At 42.0% G+C, this 17,422-nt stretch overlaps 2 protein-coding genes across 3 annotated transcripts in view; both read left to right on the forward strand.

The window, feature by feature from the left end:
• gem (GTP binding protein overexpressed in skeletal muscle) overlaps positions 1–7,731 on the forward strand; it is a 28,100-nt gene extending 20,369 nt beyond the window's left edge. The window contains exons 1-5 of one of the 2 annotated variants that reach the window (XM_061915679.1): positions 2,424–2,917; positions 3,239–3,774; positions 4,208–4,284; positions 5,846–6,050; positions 7,187–7,731. In XM_061915679.1, the coding sequence (XP_061771663.1) occupies positions 3,435–3,774; positions 4,208–4,284; positions 5,846–6,050; positions 7,187–7,464 (900 nt within the window). In that variant the 5' untranslated portion in view covers positions 2,424–2,917; positions 3,239–3,434 and the 3' untranslated portion in view covers positions 7,465–7,731. Of the gene's footprint in view, positions 1–2,423; positions 2,918–3,238; positions 3,775–4,207; positions 4,285–5,845; positions 6,051–7,186 lie in introns of those variants that run through there. The other variant, XM_061915680.1, reaches the window with a different exon arrangement.
• A 6,306-nt stretch (positions 7,732–14,037) lies between these two features.
• Positions 14,038–17,422, forward strand: part of cdh17 (cadherin 17, LI cadherin (liver-intestine)) — a 42,705-nt gene continuing 39,320 nt past the window's right edge. The window contains exons 1-4 of the mRNA XM_061915681.1: positions 14,038–14,134; positions 14,212–14,339; positions 16,072–16,101; positions 16,168–16,232. The gene's annotated coding sequence lies outside the window, so the exon portion shown is untranslated. The remainder of the gene's footprint in view (positions 14,135–14,211; positions 14,340–16,071; positions 16,102–16,167; positions 16,233–17,422) is intronic.

A 17,422-nucleotide genomic window follows, 5' to 3' on the forward strand; every position in this document is an offset into this window, starting at 1 on the left:
AATAGGGGAAAAAGTAAAAAGGTGTTAAATATAATGAGGGCTTTGAGGGGTAATGATTGGGGGGCTGATAGGTTGACGTTGAAAACAATATATGTATATATTTATAACTTTAATTCCATCTGTTATTGATTACGGATGCATTATTTACCAATCTGCTTCAAAAACATGACTTGGGAAAATAGACCGGATCCAGTCACAGGCTTTAAGGTTATGTTGTGGAGCTACTACATCAACCCTAGTGGCAGTATTACAAGTAAAAATTAATGAAAAACCTTTGGACAAGAGGAGAGATCAACTCTCAGCAGTTTATCGGGCAACTTTAAAAGGATCCAAGCAAGGATATCCGACTTGTCCAGTGCTACCAAACTGCCAAGAAAAAGAGAGAAAAAAAAAAAAAAAGAATAGTTTTGGGTGGATTATAGGAGACATATGTAATAAAGTTAAAATTGACAATATTAAAGTTAGTCCTACAGTACCAATGCCTGCAATACCACCGTGGATGTTTGATAACCCAAAAGAAAACATGCAATTACTAAAGAATAGAAATTTAAATAGTTACCAGATAGAAAAATGGATTGAGATATGATATATACGGATGCATCAAAAACTATAAAAAAAATTAAAGGTAAGAGCTGTAGCAGTTATCCCACAAAGAAACATAGTATTAAATAAAATAATCAGTGATAAACTGTTTTTACGGGGAATTGGTAGCAATTTATACGGCAGTTAACTGGATAGAGGAAAACAAAGCAAGGAAAGTAGTTGTGTGCTCGGACTCCAGCAGTGCATTGATGAGCATAAAAAAACGTAGCATCAGAAACAAGACAAGATTTAGTTTATGAAATAGTTCAGGCAATCTATAGAATAAATAAAGCGGGAGGTGTGGTAACATTTCTTTGGGTTCCTTGGAAGATATTGTAGGATGGAATTCACAACACATAGGATATAAAGCATTATACACGTATTTAAAAAACATTGGGTTAAATAAAAGAATATAGAGTAGGGATCCATCTTGGTCCACACTCCATTTCAGTAGGTGACGCTAATGCACACCAGAAGGTTGCTTGGCGGAAACAACCGCCCACCTCCGGAATCAGTCCCCGCCCATTACCCTTAGGCGCGAAATTCATTTGAGCGAAAGACATTGGAATGAGAGGAGCTCTTTAAAGCTCCTGAGAATCTTAAAAAGCTTACAGAAAACGAGAAAAACTTACAGCGGGTGCCTGTCGGACATTCACCGTCGTTTTCGATGATTTCCCCTCGGAGCAAGGATTCGATGTCTGGAGTCTTTGGCGCAATCAAGCCTTCTCCTCTGCCTGGAATGGCCGTTGATGAACCCGCCAGCGTTAACGGTGACCAGCGAGCCGGAGATAAAAACGGAAAATCTGTAAGTAAATATATGTATATATGTATTGTATACCGCATGTTTTTTTTCTTGTAAAATGAGAATCATTTGACTCACCAGACTGCGTTTGTGTTAAAACGATCGCGTTAGGATCTTACGGCAATTCCTCTATGAAACAAAATAATGAATACACATAATATTAAATAATTCAAAGGTTTAAACACACCTCGATAATCATCTTCCAACTTTGTAAGATCGTTTAAACAAAGTTCTTCGTCTTTCACTTTGTCGTCATCGGCTGGTAAAAAAAAAAAGTATTACAACGTCGTACACGTGCAATGCTTTTAACGTTTAAATGCCTAAATGGAGTTAAACCGTTGTCTAATAACATGGTAAAGCAGAGGTAATGGGGTGTGTGTGTGTGTGTGTGTGTGTGTGTGTGTGTGTGTGTGTGTGTGTGTGTGTGTGTGTGTGTGTGTGTGTGTGTATCCACATCTCCCCAAGTAACATTCCCAGCCATCAATACATCGAAGCAGGGTCAAACATATGGTTAACCTTAACCTAATTAGTTCCTCCCAATCGTTTAAATATGTTTTCGGGAAGTCTGGAAGTTGTTTCAAACGATCGTAAACATTTAAACTGTCAAATGGATGGTCACATGCTGCTCAGATGACATTCTCAAGCTTCCTTAAAAAACTGACCTCAACCTGAACCCTCCTTTGTTCCCTCTTCAGGTCTTAACTCCACCCTCTTCCTGGCTCTTCCTGGTTTAACCACTCCCACCTCAGGTCTTAACTCCACCCTCTTCCTGGTTCAACCACTCCCACCTCAGGTCTTAACTCCGCCCTCTTTCTGGTTAAAACTCCACCCTCTTCCTGGTTTAACCACTCCCACCGCAGGTCTTAACTCCACCCTCTTCCGGGGTAAGCCACACCCCCTTGACATTTGACCCTTGACCTTCAAACTTGACATTTGACCTTTGACCTTGACCCCTCATAAATCATTGACCTTTGACCCCCATAAATCATTTTTGACTAAAGGTATCCCCTTAAATTCTCTCCTATGGTCATGAGCTTTGGGTTATGACCTAAAGGACAAGATCACGGGTACAAGCGGCCGAAATGAGTTTCCTACGCCGGGTGGCGGGGCGCTCCCTTAGCGATATAGGGTGAGGATCTTTGCCATTCAGGGTGAGCTCAAAGTAAAGCCGCTGCTCCTCCACATCGGGAGGAGTCAGATGAGGTGGCATCTGGTCAGGATGCCACCCAATCGCCTCTCTAGGGAGGTGTATAGGGCACGTCCGACCGGTAGGAAGCCAGGGGAAAGACTATGTCTTCCGGCTGGCCTGAGAACACTTCAGGATCCCCCGGAAGGAACTGGACGAAGTGGCTGGGGAGAGGGAAGTCTGGGCTTCTCTGCTTAGGTTGCTGCCCACGCAACCTGACCTCGGATAAGCGGAAGAAAATGGTGGATGGATGGACCCTGGGACACTTTGTGTGGGAAAATGTATTTCCAAATCCAAGCTGACCAACATCTCCGCTTCGGTTCTCACAGCTCCCTTGTTTGATGAAGGTGAGTAAAACCAGCATTGAGCAAAAATAAATAGGTTTGCATTTTTAAAGAGAGCTAAAAAGTCTAACAGAGTTTTATTCATGACCTTGCGTGAATCTGAATAAAATTGTCAATATTCATCTTGTTGGCGGACAAATGGGAAAAGAACATTCAGTGTGAAATGTTGACACATTTTGAAGTGTCATGTCTTGCTTGTGTAAGCCATTAAGCCCTTGCATATATTTCTATTTCTATGCATTTTTCATATTGTGTAATCACATCTCTGCTGCACTTAGCGTGACGTGTGGAAGTCAATGTCAACGCTGCCTCCCTCCCCTGCAGAGAGAGAGAGAGAGAGAGAGTCTCCTCATATAAACATGTAGGGAGCCACCAGCAGGATGAAGTGACTGAGAGGACACGGGATGCTCCATTTGACTTTAAACAGCGAGATTTGACATTTCTCAAGTTTCAATTCGACAATGAGAGAAGAAGAAGCACATTCTCCCTAATTGAGCCCAAACTTTGCCGAACCGGCACCATGATGTCCAGTGTTCGCCGGCACAGCCTGCGCCTCCAGACCGAGCTCCTGCACCGCTGGAGCGTCTGCGACCCGAGCTCACACTTGCTTCCCGACGGTCTCCTGGCCCGCGTCCCCGCCTGCATCTCCCACTCCAAGTCGAGCTCCGGCTCAGCCGGAGAGTCCGACGGAGGCAGCCGCGGCAGTTGGTCCTCTTCCGACTCGGTCATCTCCGCCGACTCCGGTAGTCCTTACCGGGTGGTGCTCCTTGGGGCCAGCGGGGTTGGCAAGTCCGCCTTCGCCTGCATCTTCTCCGGGGCCGCGGACAGCATGGACAGTGATGACTGCGAGCTTTGTGGAGGTCAGAACCGAGCATTCAGTTATAATTATGTCCTGTTTTTCCAGCTCGCACAGCACTTCCATAGCTCCTCATTTTCAAAATACTTCGGTCTGTTAAGTGCTAAAAGTTAAGATATGTTATTAATAGACATTACTCAAATAACTATTTTTATTTTGCCACTTTTGTGGTGTTTTGTTTAGTAAATTAGCGTTTACAGCTGGTTGTCAACATTTTGATTATCCATCCATCCATCCATCCATTTACTACCGCTTGTCCCTTTTGATTATCTGCAATGGAAAATATATGTAATGCAATAGACTACAAACTTAAAATCCACAATATTAAACATATTGTTAATTCATGGTATTAATGAGCATTATTAGCATTGACAATGCGTGAATTCTGCACATGAACCTACAAAGGTATATAAAATAAAACAACTTTTCTCCCCCAGATGAACTGCAAGAAAAGGAGGTTGAAGTTGATGGAGAACCTGCAACTATAACTCTTTTAGACACATGGGATGCAGAGGTGAGTCAGGGTCAATGATACATACCACCTAGCAGGCACAAGACATTGAAACAACATTGACAACTTGTTAAATTATGTCCTGACATTGAGTAACTCAAACTTAAAGGCCTACTGAAACCCACTACTACCAACCACGCAGTCTGATAGTTTATATATCAATGATGAAATAATAACGCTGCAACACATGCCAATACGGCCTATTTAGTTTACTAAATTGCAATTTTAAATTTCCCGCGAAGTGTCGTGTTGAAAATGTCGCGGTATGATGACGCGTAAGATGACACGTGCGTCTGACGTCTCTTGTTGTAGCGGACATGATTTTCCAGCGCCAATCCAAGCTAAAGGTAGTCTGCTTTAATCGCATAATTACACAGTTTTCTGGACATTTGTGTTGCTGAATCTTTTGCAATTTGTTCAATTAATAATGGAGACGTCAAAGTAAGGAGGTGGGAGGCTTTTAGCCTTTAGCCACACAAACACAGCCGACGTTTCCTTGTTTAACACAGCGGTCAAGCGAACATGGATCCAACCACATGTCAATCGGCAGGTTTCGGTAAGAAAATTGTGGTAATAAGTTGGCTCTTTTATGAGCGGAGCCTCCGTCCTCCAGCAGCTGCTGCGGTGACTATTACCTCCTCCCACATAGACACTGGCGCTCACTACACCCGTGGCCACACCCCTCTGACTTTCAGGTACTCTATAATCTCACTAAAACACTAGCAACACAATAGGCAGATAAGGGATTTTCCAGAATTATCCTAGTAAATGTGTCTAATAACATCTGAATCGCTGCCACTGCAATCGCCTTTTTTTAAATTAAAAAAACAACAAAAACATTTCTAGTCCTTTACTCTCAATATCCTCATCCACAAAACTTTCATCCTTGCTCAAATTAATTGGAAAATTGTCGCTTTCTCGGTCCGAATTGCTCTAGCTGCTGGTGGCTATGATTGTAAACAATGTAAGGATGTGAGGAGCCCTACAACCCCTGACGTCAAGCGCACATCGTCTGCTACTTCCGGTAAAGGCAAGGCTTTTTTATTAGTGACCAAAAGTTGCGAACTTTATCGTCGATGTTCTCTACTAAATCCTTTCAGCAAAAATATGGCAATATCGCAAGTTGATCAAGTATGAGACATAGAATGGACCTGATATACCCGTTTAAGTAAGAAAATCTAATTTCAGTAGGCCTTAATGTTGGAACAACATGCTTTTTGCCGACTCTTAATCAATCTTGGGTCCTGACGTGGATCTAACCATTGAAATTTGGTCATTTGCTTAACCAACAATGTAAATCCAACATTGGACATCAACGTTGTTTCAGTTTACAATACAACTATTTTGCAACATTGTTTCAAAGTCAATTTCAAAGGACATGTATGTATGATCAACATTGTGTCAATTCTTGTGCCTGCTGGGCAGCAGTTCAGGTGCTAACTTTGTAGTAAGACCCCCATCAAGTTGCTCCCCTCAAACTGATCCGTGTGTGTGTGTGTGTGTGTGTGTGTGTGTGTGTGTGTGTGTGTGTGTGTGTTTGTTTGTTTGTTTGTTTGTTTTACAGACTGACAGCGAATGGTCCCAGGAGCTCTACATGCAATCTGGTGACGCCTTCCTGTTGTTGTACTCCATAACTGACCGTGCGTCGTTCCTTCGTGCGTCAGAGCTGCGCATCGTTCTCCGCCGCTTTCGCCCTGCCCAGCACACGCCCATCATCCTGGTGGGCAACAAGTGTGACCTGGTGCGACGGAGAGAAGTTTCCACCAACGGTAAGTTCATTTGTGAGGTGCAGTAGAAGTGAAAATACAGGACAGATATCGCAGATTTACCGATACTTATAACTTTGAAATGTTTTAAAATGTTAGCCTGTAATTGTTAATCGTGAATTTAATCCAACTAAAACACAGGATGAAGATTTAAGGCACACAAAAATATCAACAAACTTATCTGTAAACAATTTAACAGTATAAAAATGTAAGACCAATATCGGCGTTAGATACATTTGGGCTACAACTAAAGAGTTACACACATAATAGTAGATCTGTCTGTGACTTGTTAGAACAACTCTGTACAGTAGATGGAATCATGACTCTGCTTCTTCACACACCTCATACACACCTGGTCTGCCAGAGAATAAAAACATGGAGCAGGACAGACCAGTGTTGCCAACTTGACGACTTTGAATGATTATATGTTTTTAATACTGAAGAAAGACATTTCAATACATGCACAATAAACTGAGTGCAATCATATTTGGAGCATTTCCAGCTTTTTAAAGATTTTTTTTTTTTTTAAATTTGAAAACTGGTTTATCTTCTTTTTGGTGTTTTTATCAATTTCTTTTTATCGTAACTTGAAAATTACATTATATTAAAATTATGAATCTAAATTTCTGTTGCTATATTTAGCGAGTAACCAGACCATATAATTTTTTTTTAAAAAGCAACTAACTACAAATGTATTCAAAATGTTCTTTCTTATTGGATAATTTTGGAGACCTTTGACAAAAGTCTGTGTTACACATGTGCTGTAACTAAATGTAAAAATACTCAAGGCGTCTCAGTCTTGCTTGTGTGTTACAAAAATTTAAAAAAGAAGCGATAAAATAAAGTTAATTTCCACAAGTATTTCTAAACATCTTTTCGTTTTTTTATGTTTTTTGCTCCTATCCAGTTAGAAAGATTGCTAATACTTTTGTTATCTTTTATTACATAACTTGTGGAACAATAATTTGGCAAAAGATGCTATTTTGTCCTAAATTCAAATTGTTCCAAATCCAAAGCCCTCTCGTGTCCAATAACTTATTCTCTGAATACCCTGATAATGATAATATCAACATATGCATCCATTTGCTCACCTACACAGTATCCTAACCAGTGTTTGAAATTGTACTTCTTGGTTCTAGAGGGCCGTGTCTGCGCCGCCGTCTTTGACTGCAAATTCATCGAAACGTCGGCCGCCATGCAGCACAACGTGTGGGAGGCTTTCCGCGGAATCGTGCGGCAGCTACGGCTGAGGAGAAACTCCAAGGACGCCGACTCCGCTGCTGCCAGATGCCGCGGCCGCCGGGAGAGCCTTCCCATAAAGGCCAAGCGTTTCCTGGACAAGATGGTGGCGAAGAACAATCCCACCAGGGCGTTCTGGCTCAAATCTAAGTCCTGCCATGACCTGTCTGTCCTGTAGGTCAGTGATTGACACATCTAGGCGAGGATGGCAGCTTTTGGGAAAACAGATGGTGTCATGAGGGGCGTTCAAGAGATCACTTTTGACCCTGATGATGACATGAACTGTTCAAATGTACCTGCTGCACAAAAAACATGTTTCTTCTCTCCTCACTGTGTGTGCATTCTGACTGCTAAGATGATTTATTTTTTTATAACTGCACTTTCCTGTCAATGCTACCTTAACGTAACTGCAGTGTTCCTTTAATAAAGTCTCTTCACTGTTGAACTTACACAAGCCTCTTTTTTATGTTGCCCCTGAGCTACACAATGTTTAACAGGCAGAAAAACACAACATGCTCCTGACCCAAAATAACATAATGACAAACGATGAGTCATGATAACGATGTCAAGATATATTTTGTAAAGATCAAATGAGCTCTTCTTTTGTGTACGAGCGTGTCTCACTCATTCACTGATGGGAGATGTAGGTCATAGTGTGACAGCGAGCAACATGCTCATATCAATGCCACAAACACTGCAAATAATGACAGAAAATGTTTCTAGGGTAACATTTACGTGATGTAAGTTATTGTTTTCGTGTCATAATGACATCCAACCTGTTCGTGAACTTTGTTTTTGTGAGTACTTTTTGGTTAGTCCACACAAGAAAAATGTGTGGATTAACGCCTGAATATGGGGACTGTTATCAGGGAATAAAACACTCTGGTCAATCCCAAATTCTTATGGATGACATATTTGTTGAGTAAGAAGGACCACCGAGAAGAAATAGTACTTGGCAAAGTTTTACTAAAGCTATAGGAGAGCAGCCCTTACAATGCGACAACAGCGTCCGCAAGAAGAGGTCTAAATCCAAACAGAAAGCGTCAGTTTATGTAGAGCAAAAACAGCTCCTCTCGCTCAGAAAGCAGCAAAGCTAAGACCTTTGAAGCAGATAAGAACTTGCCAAAACAGCTTTGTGAGCCAACCAACAGGAGCCCTTAAAACAAAACAAAGGGTTTACTAGCGGGCATAAGATAAAAGCACAGGGATCACATGAAAACACACTACATAGGAAAATACTAGCTGCTTTAAACAAGACTATGGATTAAAAATAACACTTAAAAATATCTCATTCTCACAGGACCTTTTTGTTTTTATTTATTATTTTTTTCTTTTTTTCAAGATGGCGCCGCTGTAGTGGCTGCTGTTGGCAGGAGCTCTGTGCTCTTGTGTCATCTGTTTGTGTTTCCCTCCTTTTTTCATGTGTTATATGTATATATATATATATATATACATATATATATATATATATATATATTCTTTTTTTCTTTTTTTTTTCTTTTTGCCTTTTGGTCCGGGACCCTTTGGGACTGTGTGACAAGGGGTGGCACTTTCTTGACCTCTGCGGTGCTTTTTTGTGGACTTCACGATCTGCCTCCCGGGAGCCTTTTGGCCATGGAGACCAGCTGCTGGGTCTCTGCCACACCAGAGTCAGTTTGGAGAGACAGGAGGAGATGCGGATGAAGAAACAGGGCTGCGGAGCTAGCACTGAGCGCTGGGACGGAGAAGCTTCACAGTGTCTTGGCTGAATGAGCAGGTATCGGACACCTCAGTCTCCTCGGACATATCCTCGCTCATCCACGCGGACTGGACGCTGGCCGAGAGTTGGTTGGCAACCCAGAGTGGAGGCGGCTCTCTTGGTTGCTTTGTTGGGTCTGCTCCTGTCTCTGGCCATGCTCTCTCCACCCCAGCAGACGATGGCGTGGAACACCGCAGAGGCCACCACAGTGTGTATGTTTCTTTTACTTTTTATTTATAGCTGTATGTAGAAGTGGCTGGTGTCATCAGCTCTGCTCTTTTAATGTATCTAATGTCCTTTGTTTTGTTTGATTTTAGCTGTTTCCTTCTTCCACACATGTAAGAGGGATGTGTGCTATGGCTATGAGTTGTTTTTTTCCCTTGGCCTCAGTCTGGACCGCCTCTCCAAGGGCCCAGGCTTAGACTGATTTTTTTTATTTTATTTTATTTTTTTCCACCCCCATGCTTCACTGTAGGTGTGGTGTTCTTGGGATGCAACTCAGTATTCTTCTTCCTCCAAACACGACGAGTTGAGTTTATACCAAAATGTTCTATTTTGGTTTCATCTGACCACATGACAGTCTCCCAATCCTCTGCTGTATCATCCATGTATTCATTTTGGTATGAACTCAATTCGTCGTGTTTGGAGGAAGAAGAATACTGAGTTGCATCCCAACAACAGCACACTTACTGTGAAGCATGGAGGTGGAAACATCATGCTTTGGAGCTGTTTTTCTGCTAAGGGGACATGACGATTGATCCGTGTTAAGAAAATAATGAATGGGGCCATGTATCGTGAGATTTTGAGCCAAGACCTCCTTCCATCAGTGAGAGCTTTGAATGGTTGACCAAATACTTATTTTCCACCATCCATCCATCTTCTTCCGCTTATCCGAGGTCGGGTCATGGGGGCAGCAGCCTAAACAGGGGAGCCCAGACTTCCCTCTCCCAAGCCACTTCGTCTAGCTCTTCCCGGGGGATCCCGAGGCGTTCCCAGGCCAGCCGGGAGACATAGTCTTCCCAACGTGTCCTGGGTCTTCCCCGTGGCCTCCTACCGGTTGGGCGTGCCCTAAACACCTCCCTCAGGAGGCGTTCGGGTGGCATCCTGACCAGATGCCCGAACCACCTCATTTGGCTCCTCTCGATGTGAAGGAGCAACGGCTCTACTTTGAGTTCCTCCCGGATGACAGAGCTTCTCACCCTATCTCTAAGGGAGAGGCCCCCCACACGGTGGAGGAAACTCATTTCGGCCGCTTGTACCCGTGATCTTATCCTTTCGGTTATGACCCAAAGCTCATGACCATAGGTGAGGATGGGAACGTAGATCGACCGGTAAATTGAGAGCTTTGCCTTCTGGCTCAGCTCCTTCTTCACCACAACGGATCGGTACAACGTCCGCATTACTGAAGACGCCGCACCGATCCGCCTGTCGATCTCACGATCCACTCTTACCCCACTCGTGAACAAGACACCTAGGTACTTGAACTCCTCCACTTGGGGAAATGTCTCCTCCCCAACCCGGGAATGGCACTCCACCCTTTTCCAGGAAAGAACCATGGACTCGGATTTGGAGGTGCTGATTCTCATTCCGGCAGCTTCACACTCGGCTGCGAACTGATCCAGTGAGAGCTGAAGATCCCGGCCAGATGAAGCCATCAGGACCGCATCATCTGCAAAAAGCAGAGACCTAATCCTGCGGCCACCAAACCGGAACCCCTCAACGCCTTGACTGCACCTAGAAATTCTGTCCATAAAAGTTATGAACAGAATCGGTGACAAAGGGCAGCCTTGGCGGAGTCCAACCCTCACTGGAAACGTGTCCGACTTACTGCCGGCAATGCGGACCAAGGTCTGACACTGATCGTACAGGGAAGGGACTGCCACAATAAGACAGTCCGATACCCCATACTCTCTGAGCACTCCCCACAGGACTTCCCGAGGGACACGGTCGAATGCCTTCTCCAAATCCACAAAGCACTGGTTGGGCAAACTCCCATGCACCGTCAAGAACCCTGCCGAGAGTATAGAGCTGGTCCACAGTTCCACGAACAGGACGAAAACCACACTGTTTCTCCTGAATCCGAGGTTCGAGTATCCGGCGTAGCCTCCTCTCCAGTACACCTGAATAAACCTTACCGGGAAGGCTGAGGAGTGTGATCCCACGATAGTTGGAACACACCCTCCGGTCCCCCTTTTTAAAGAGAGGAACCACCTCTTTTTAAAAACCTCTGGATTGGTCTTCCAATCCAGAGGTACCGCCCCCGATGTCCACACGATGCTGCAGAGTCTTATCAACCAAGACAGCCCCACAACATCCAGAGCCTTAAGGAACTCCGGGCGGATCTCATCCACCCTGGGGCCTTGCCACCGAGGAGCTTTTTAACTACCTCAGCAACCTCAGTCCCAGAAATAGGAGAGTCCACCACAGATTCCCCAGGCACTGCTTCCTCATAGGAAGACGTGTTGGTGGGATTGAGGATGTCTTCGAAGTATTCCTTCCACCTATCCACAACATCCGCAGTTGAGGTCAGCAGAACACCATCCGCACCATACACGGTGTTGACAGTGCAATGCTTCCCCTTCCTGAGGCTGCGGATGGTGGTCCAGAATCGCTTCGAAGCCATCCGGAACTCATTTTCCATGGCTTCCCCAAACTCTTCCCATGTCCGAGTTTTTGCCTCTGCGACCACTGAAGCTGCACAACGCTTGGCCTGTCGGTATAATAGTCCACCATAATATACAAATAAAGTCTTAAAAATTCCTACAATGTGAATTCCTGGATTTTTTTTTCACATTCTGTCTCTCACAGTTGAAATGTACCTATGATGAAAATTTACAGACCTCTGTCATCATTTAAAGTGGGAAAACTTGCACAATCGGTGGCTGACTAAATACTTTTTTGCCCCACTGTATATATCAATGATGAAATATTAACATTGCAACACATGCCAATACGGCCTTTTTAGTTTACTAAATTGCAATTTTAAATTTCCTGCGAGTTTCTTGTTGCGTCGCGGAATGATGACGCGTACGCGTGATGTCACGGACTGTAAGGAAATATTAGCGCTGCACCAAACATGGCTAAAAGTCGACTCAGTTCATGGCGTAAGTACACAGTATTTTGGACATCTGTGTTGCTGAATCTTTTGCAATTTGTTCATTTTATAATGGAGACTATAAAGAACAATGCTGTTGTTGGAAAGCGTTGGGTTGCAGCTGTCTTTAGCACCGAGACACAGCCAGTGTTTCTTTGTCTGTTGTGAAGCGGAGCGGTCAAGCGAACATGTTTTCTCTACGTCAAGCAGCATGTGTTTGGATGGGAAATTGTGATATATATCTTACCGGAGACATCAATGGATTATTCGTCGTCCTGCAGCAGCTGTAATGTCAAAAAAGGGAGCTGTGAGCTTTGCTCCTCGGCTTCTCTCTGAGACACTGCGTGTTCACCGCAGCCATCCGACCTCGAGGTATGTCTTTACAATATTTAAAATTTCACTAAAAACCTATTACAACAATAAGCAGATAAGGGATCTTCCAGAATTATCCTACTAAATGTGTCTAAAAACATCTGAATCGCTCACAATGCAATCACCTTTTTTTTTTTTTAAACTTTATTTATTTTTTTCTATTCCTTCGCTATCAATATCCTCAGCCACAAATCTTTCATCCTCGCTCAAATTAATGGGGGAATTGTTGTTTTCCCGCTCCGAATAGCTTTTTTTGTTGGAGGCTCCCATTATAAACAATGTGAGGATGTGAGGAGCCATCACACGGGTGACGTCATCGTCTGCGACTTCCAATACAGGCAAGGCTTTTTTATTAGCGACCAAAAGTCGCAAACTTTATCGTCGATGTTCTCTACTAAATCCTTTCAGCAAAAATATGGCAATATCTTGAAATGATCAAGTATTACACATAGAATGGACCTGCCATCCCCGTTTAAATAAGAAAATCTCATTTCAGTAGGCCTTTAAAACCAGCTTATGTGTCATCCAACGAACTCTGGGGGGTGACCAGAAGAAGACCGGGTCAGAACACAACAGCCCCCCGCAACCCCCAAAGGGAATAAGCGGTAGAAAATAGATGGATGGATAAATAGTGTGTGTAAGTGTTCTTGTCATCCTATCTTTGTGTGGCTCATGTTTGAAACCCTGCCTAATAATTGGCACCTTTTGTCTTTTGTAGACTTTTTTGCTGCTCCAGTCCAAAAAATGGTAGGATGAGATCCTTTCACATCAAGAATGTGTGTGTGAGTATTCTTCTCATTCTATCTTTGTTTGGCTCACCTCTTGACGTCCCACCCTTATGAAGGGCACCTTTGTATTTTCATGGACTTTTTAGCTACTCCACTCCAAAAAAATAAGGATCGGTTGAGAACCGTTCACCCTAATCCATTATTTATTATTATTATCATAATAGTGTTTGTGAGCATTCTTGTCAGCCTATTGTTGTGTGGCTCCCCTCTTGACACCCCATCCTCAATATTGAGACTTTTGTCTTTCATTATTCTTTTTAGCTGCTCCACTCCAAAAGTGATAGGATGATCGGCTTTCACTCTAATAATTTGTGTGAATGTTCACTTGTCATCCTATCTTTGTGTGGCTCACCTCTTGACACCACAGCCACAATTGCTTATATTCTGACAGGTGACTTCTTCCCACAAGTAAAAAACTGTGGAGGTTAACCAGGCTAAGATGTCTGTTTTGCAGCAAACGGTGTCAACTATCTGAGGACGCAATGGGCCTGGATCTTAATGCAAAAAGCAGATATGATAGAGAAATTGATCTTTTTTCTTTATCAAAAAAAGACCATGTATGCATGATTACATAATGGTTAATGTGAATTCTCTTTTTGCTGTTAAGTCACAGGTTGTGTTAAACGTCCTCGCTGCTGTGAAATGGTGACTCATTCACAGGCTGTTCACTCCTCGCGGTTAAGGATTCACACACATTTTCGCCTTTTTTTTTTCATTCCTTCTTCAACCTCCTCCTCCTCCTTCTGCCCAGCTTGTCACAGGATGTTTGGATAGATAAGGACTCTGGCATCTTCTACTTAAAGACATGTAAATATGCATGAATATCCACTAAGGCGGAATTTTAGCGGCAGCCAAGGTCAGCCGTTTAACATTCACCATGGTGGATCCGCCAGGTAACCCCTGTGACCTCATATCAATGCTTTCTTGTTGCAGAGGGTGTGATCCATCGGTGCTCTTGACGACATGAAGCTCCTTATCAGCCGTTGCCACTAATGGACAATCTGACAGAAAGCAGTCCCCAGTGTGCAGATCAAAGTCTGAAAAGAGAAACTTAGCGCTGAGTAGTAGAATTTGTTGACTTTTAACATTTATGTACTTGTGTACAGTTTAAATGGCTCTTTACACATTGAAAAATTATTATAAGCGTGTCCAATCTCTTGTTATCTATTGTGGTCAATGTGTGATCCAATGGTAAGATACTACTTACTTGTGCTTTAGAGCGCAAGGAACCTTATTTGGTAACACGACACAGGTCTACTACGATGGTGTACCATGCGACTACATCCAGCCAAGAAGAATTCACTGTTGTGCTACAATATCGTTTTACATTTGTATGATGTGATAATGAATACACATTTCCAAAAGTTACTGAAGTAAAAATTTATTAAATACTGACAAAAAGAAAGGTACATATTTATATTCTTAGTAAATATCAGTGATGGGCAATCTACTTGGAAAATGTAGTCAGTCATTCTACAAGTTACTCTTGATTAAAGGTAGCTAAGCTACATGGGAAGCTATCCCCAGATAATTGTAGCAAGCTACACGACCAGCTACACGGCAAAAGTAGCTTACTACATCAAAGCTACATTTAACAGCATTTATATTTATGGGCCCTCATGTTTAATATCAATGTTAATGTAACCAAGAGTGTACAAATGGACCCAATAAGGGTCCGTTACTATTAACTATCTGTCATTTACCTGGGGACGCCCTACAACTACCTCTAGGATTCCCTGCATCTTACTGTACAATCATATTTATTATAGTTTTTTGGCCCACATTTTCTCTGTCTACAGTAAAAAAAAATTTCATTTAGTATCTATATCTTGACAAAAAAAAATACTTATGTGTTGTTGACGATTATTAATAGTTATGTGCAGTAAAACTTTTCATGAACTCAACTCACCTTAATATGTGTTCCTAAATTTGTGTTGACGCCTTCAATGAAGAGAGCAGTTATGATTTTGGTTTACAGAGTAAAGAACTGAAAACTAACGTTTGGGGCGTTGTTTTCTCTAAAAGCATAAATAGGACTAAATATGGTTAAGGACACGCATTATTGTGGGTTTCCTGGTTTTCATCGTCATTACTGAAGGAAAAATCTAATCCGCGGGAAATTCCTCTGCCAACTTATTTTTTTCTGAGTGGTCAGCTTGAAGCATCCCTCTGTCTCTGACTCCCTCATCGTTATGTGACATGAGTGCGTGATTGTTATGATTTTGCTTATTAGTTTCGATGACCTGACTTATCTTGCCTCTGATTGGCCAGTTCGTAATGTTTCGCTCTAACCTTAGCCATTTTGTGACTCATCATACGAACATCTATACATACAGATTTTCTCTGTATGAATGGATCTTATCATTTATCCAGGTGATTGTATTTTTTTTGGCCTGTATGTTGTAGATCTGTTGTAATGGGTCTAAAAGTAGCTAAGATACAGAAAAGTCTACTTGTTAAAAAGGCTACAAGAAAATGTTGTTAAGTTACTTAGCTTATTACTGCCCATCACTGTAATGTATAAGTATATTGCATATCCTTGTTATAAGTATGAATATAAGTTTTGAATCTGCGTGATTCTTTCCGATGAGGCTTTGTCATATGTATGTACGTAACAAATACTTTGTTTACAAAGTTCCAGGTAGTTCATACTGCACTTCTTTTTCTAACATTTTTTTGCAACAAAGCAGCTGTAAGGAGATATTTGAAGTGAAAGCATCAAAGTGTTACTAGCTGATGATTGAATTAAGACTTTTAACTGTATTTTTCCCCTCCTTCCTTCTTTCCCTTCAGGCCGACCCCCCATTGGCTGGGAGTCCAGAGGTGATTAGACAATCATTAGATGCAATAAAAGTTTGCAGCTTTAACATGTGGTTAACGTTTGACCAGACAGGATGAGGCGGCTCCACATCCATCTTCACTCGGACTGACTGGCAAGAACTCTCTGGAGAAAGGTAAGATAACTCCATCTAAGCATTTTCCTTCTTTTGATTTTTTCTTTTTACTACTTTAGACAATTTGTTGATGTTACATTTTTCTACTTAAAACAATTTGTGTTGATGTTTTTCTGTCTTTTGAGTGCCGGAAGCTTTAATTTGGACTAACTTCCTTTGTCAAGCTCTTCTTGGCCACGGCTCCTAATTGGAAATATTATATACTAACTTTGGAAATGTGTCACCGTGAGTAAAATGGTTGAATATGATTTTGATTCTGTTTGTGACTTTACAAAAAGGTCACAAACAGTCACCACTCAATGTCACCTTCACCTTGTCTACTTCCCCTTTTACTACCCTTGTGTCCTTTGTGTCAACACTAACTGCTTAATCACACCGTAGATAAGCTTTGGTTTTTATAATATTATCAATTAAATGTGCTTTTCAGCATATTTGCAAAATTAGTGTAACACTTGAACATGTCTTCCAGTACAAGAACTGTATTAAAAATAAAAAATTCAGATGTTAGATTAATGATATACATTTAACAGTGTTTTATAGCTGCCCAATTTATTTGAAATATCTCTCATATACATATTTTTACATAATATATATTATAGATTATGCAGGCGTATAAGGTTATGAAGGGAGGAGAAGTTTTTCTCTTTGGCATGTTTGTTTAATATCTAACAAAGTTCATTCACCAAGTCGTAGTCAATTTTCCTTTTGTGTGTGTGTGTGTGTGTGTGTGGTTGTGTGTGTGTGTGCGTGTGTGTGCGTGTGTGTGCGTGTGAGTGATTGTTTAAAGCAAAGTATCACAATTACCTCATGATTACATGCAGGGACATCATGCCATCAATGGCTCCTTGAAAAGTGTCTGTTCTCTCCTACTCCCCAAAGACTGATCTACTTTTCTAAAGGGTGGTTGGGTTGTCCTTGTACCATTTGACTCTGGTTCCCTTGGTAGCGGCTCCTGTGCTGGCTTGTCTTGTTGTGTGATGCTTCTTTTCAATAACTCACACCGTCGTGTCAGTGACATCGTGTTACTTTAGAACGGGGATGTCGACACTTTTTGACACGGGGGCCGCATTGGCATAAAAAAAATTTGGCCGGGGGCTGAAAGACGACTGTATATATATATATATATATATATATATATATATATATATATATATATATATATATATATATATATATATATATATTTACAT

Source organism: Nerophis ophidion, linkage group LG11 (assembly GCF_033978795.1).
Source record: "Nerophis ophidion isolate RoL-2023_Sa linkage group LG11, RoL_Noph_v1.0, whole genome shotgun sequence".
In the NCBI taxonomy this organism is placed as follows: Eukaryota; Metazoa; Chordata; class Actinopteri; order Syngnathiformes; family Syngnathidae; genus Nerophis; species Nerophis ophidion.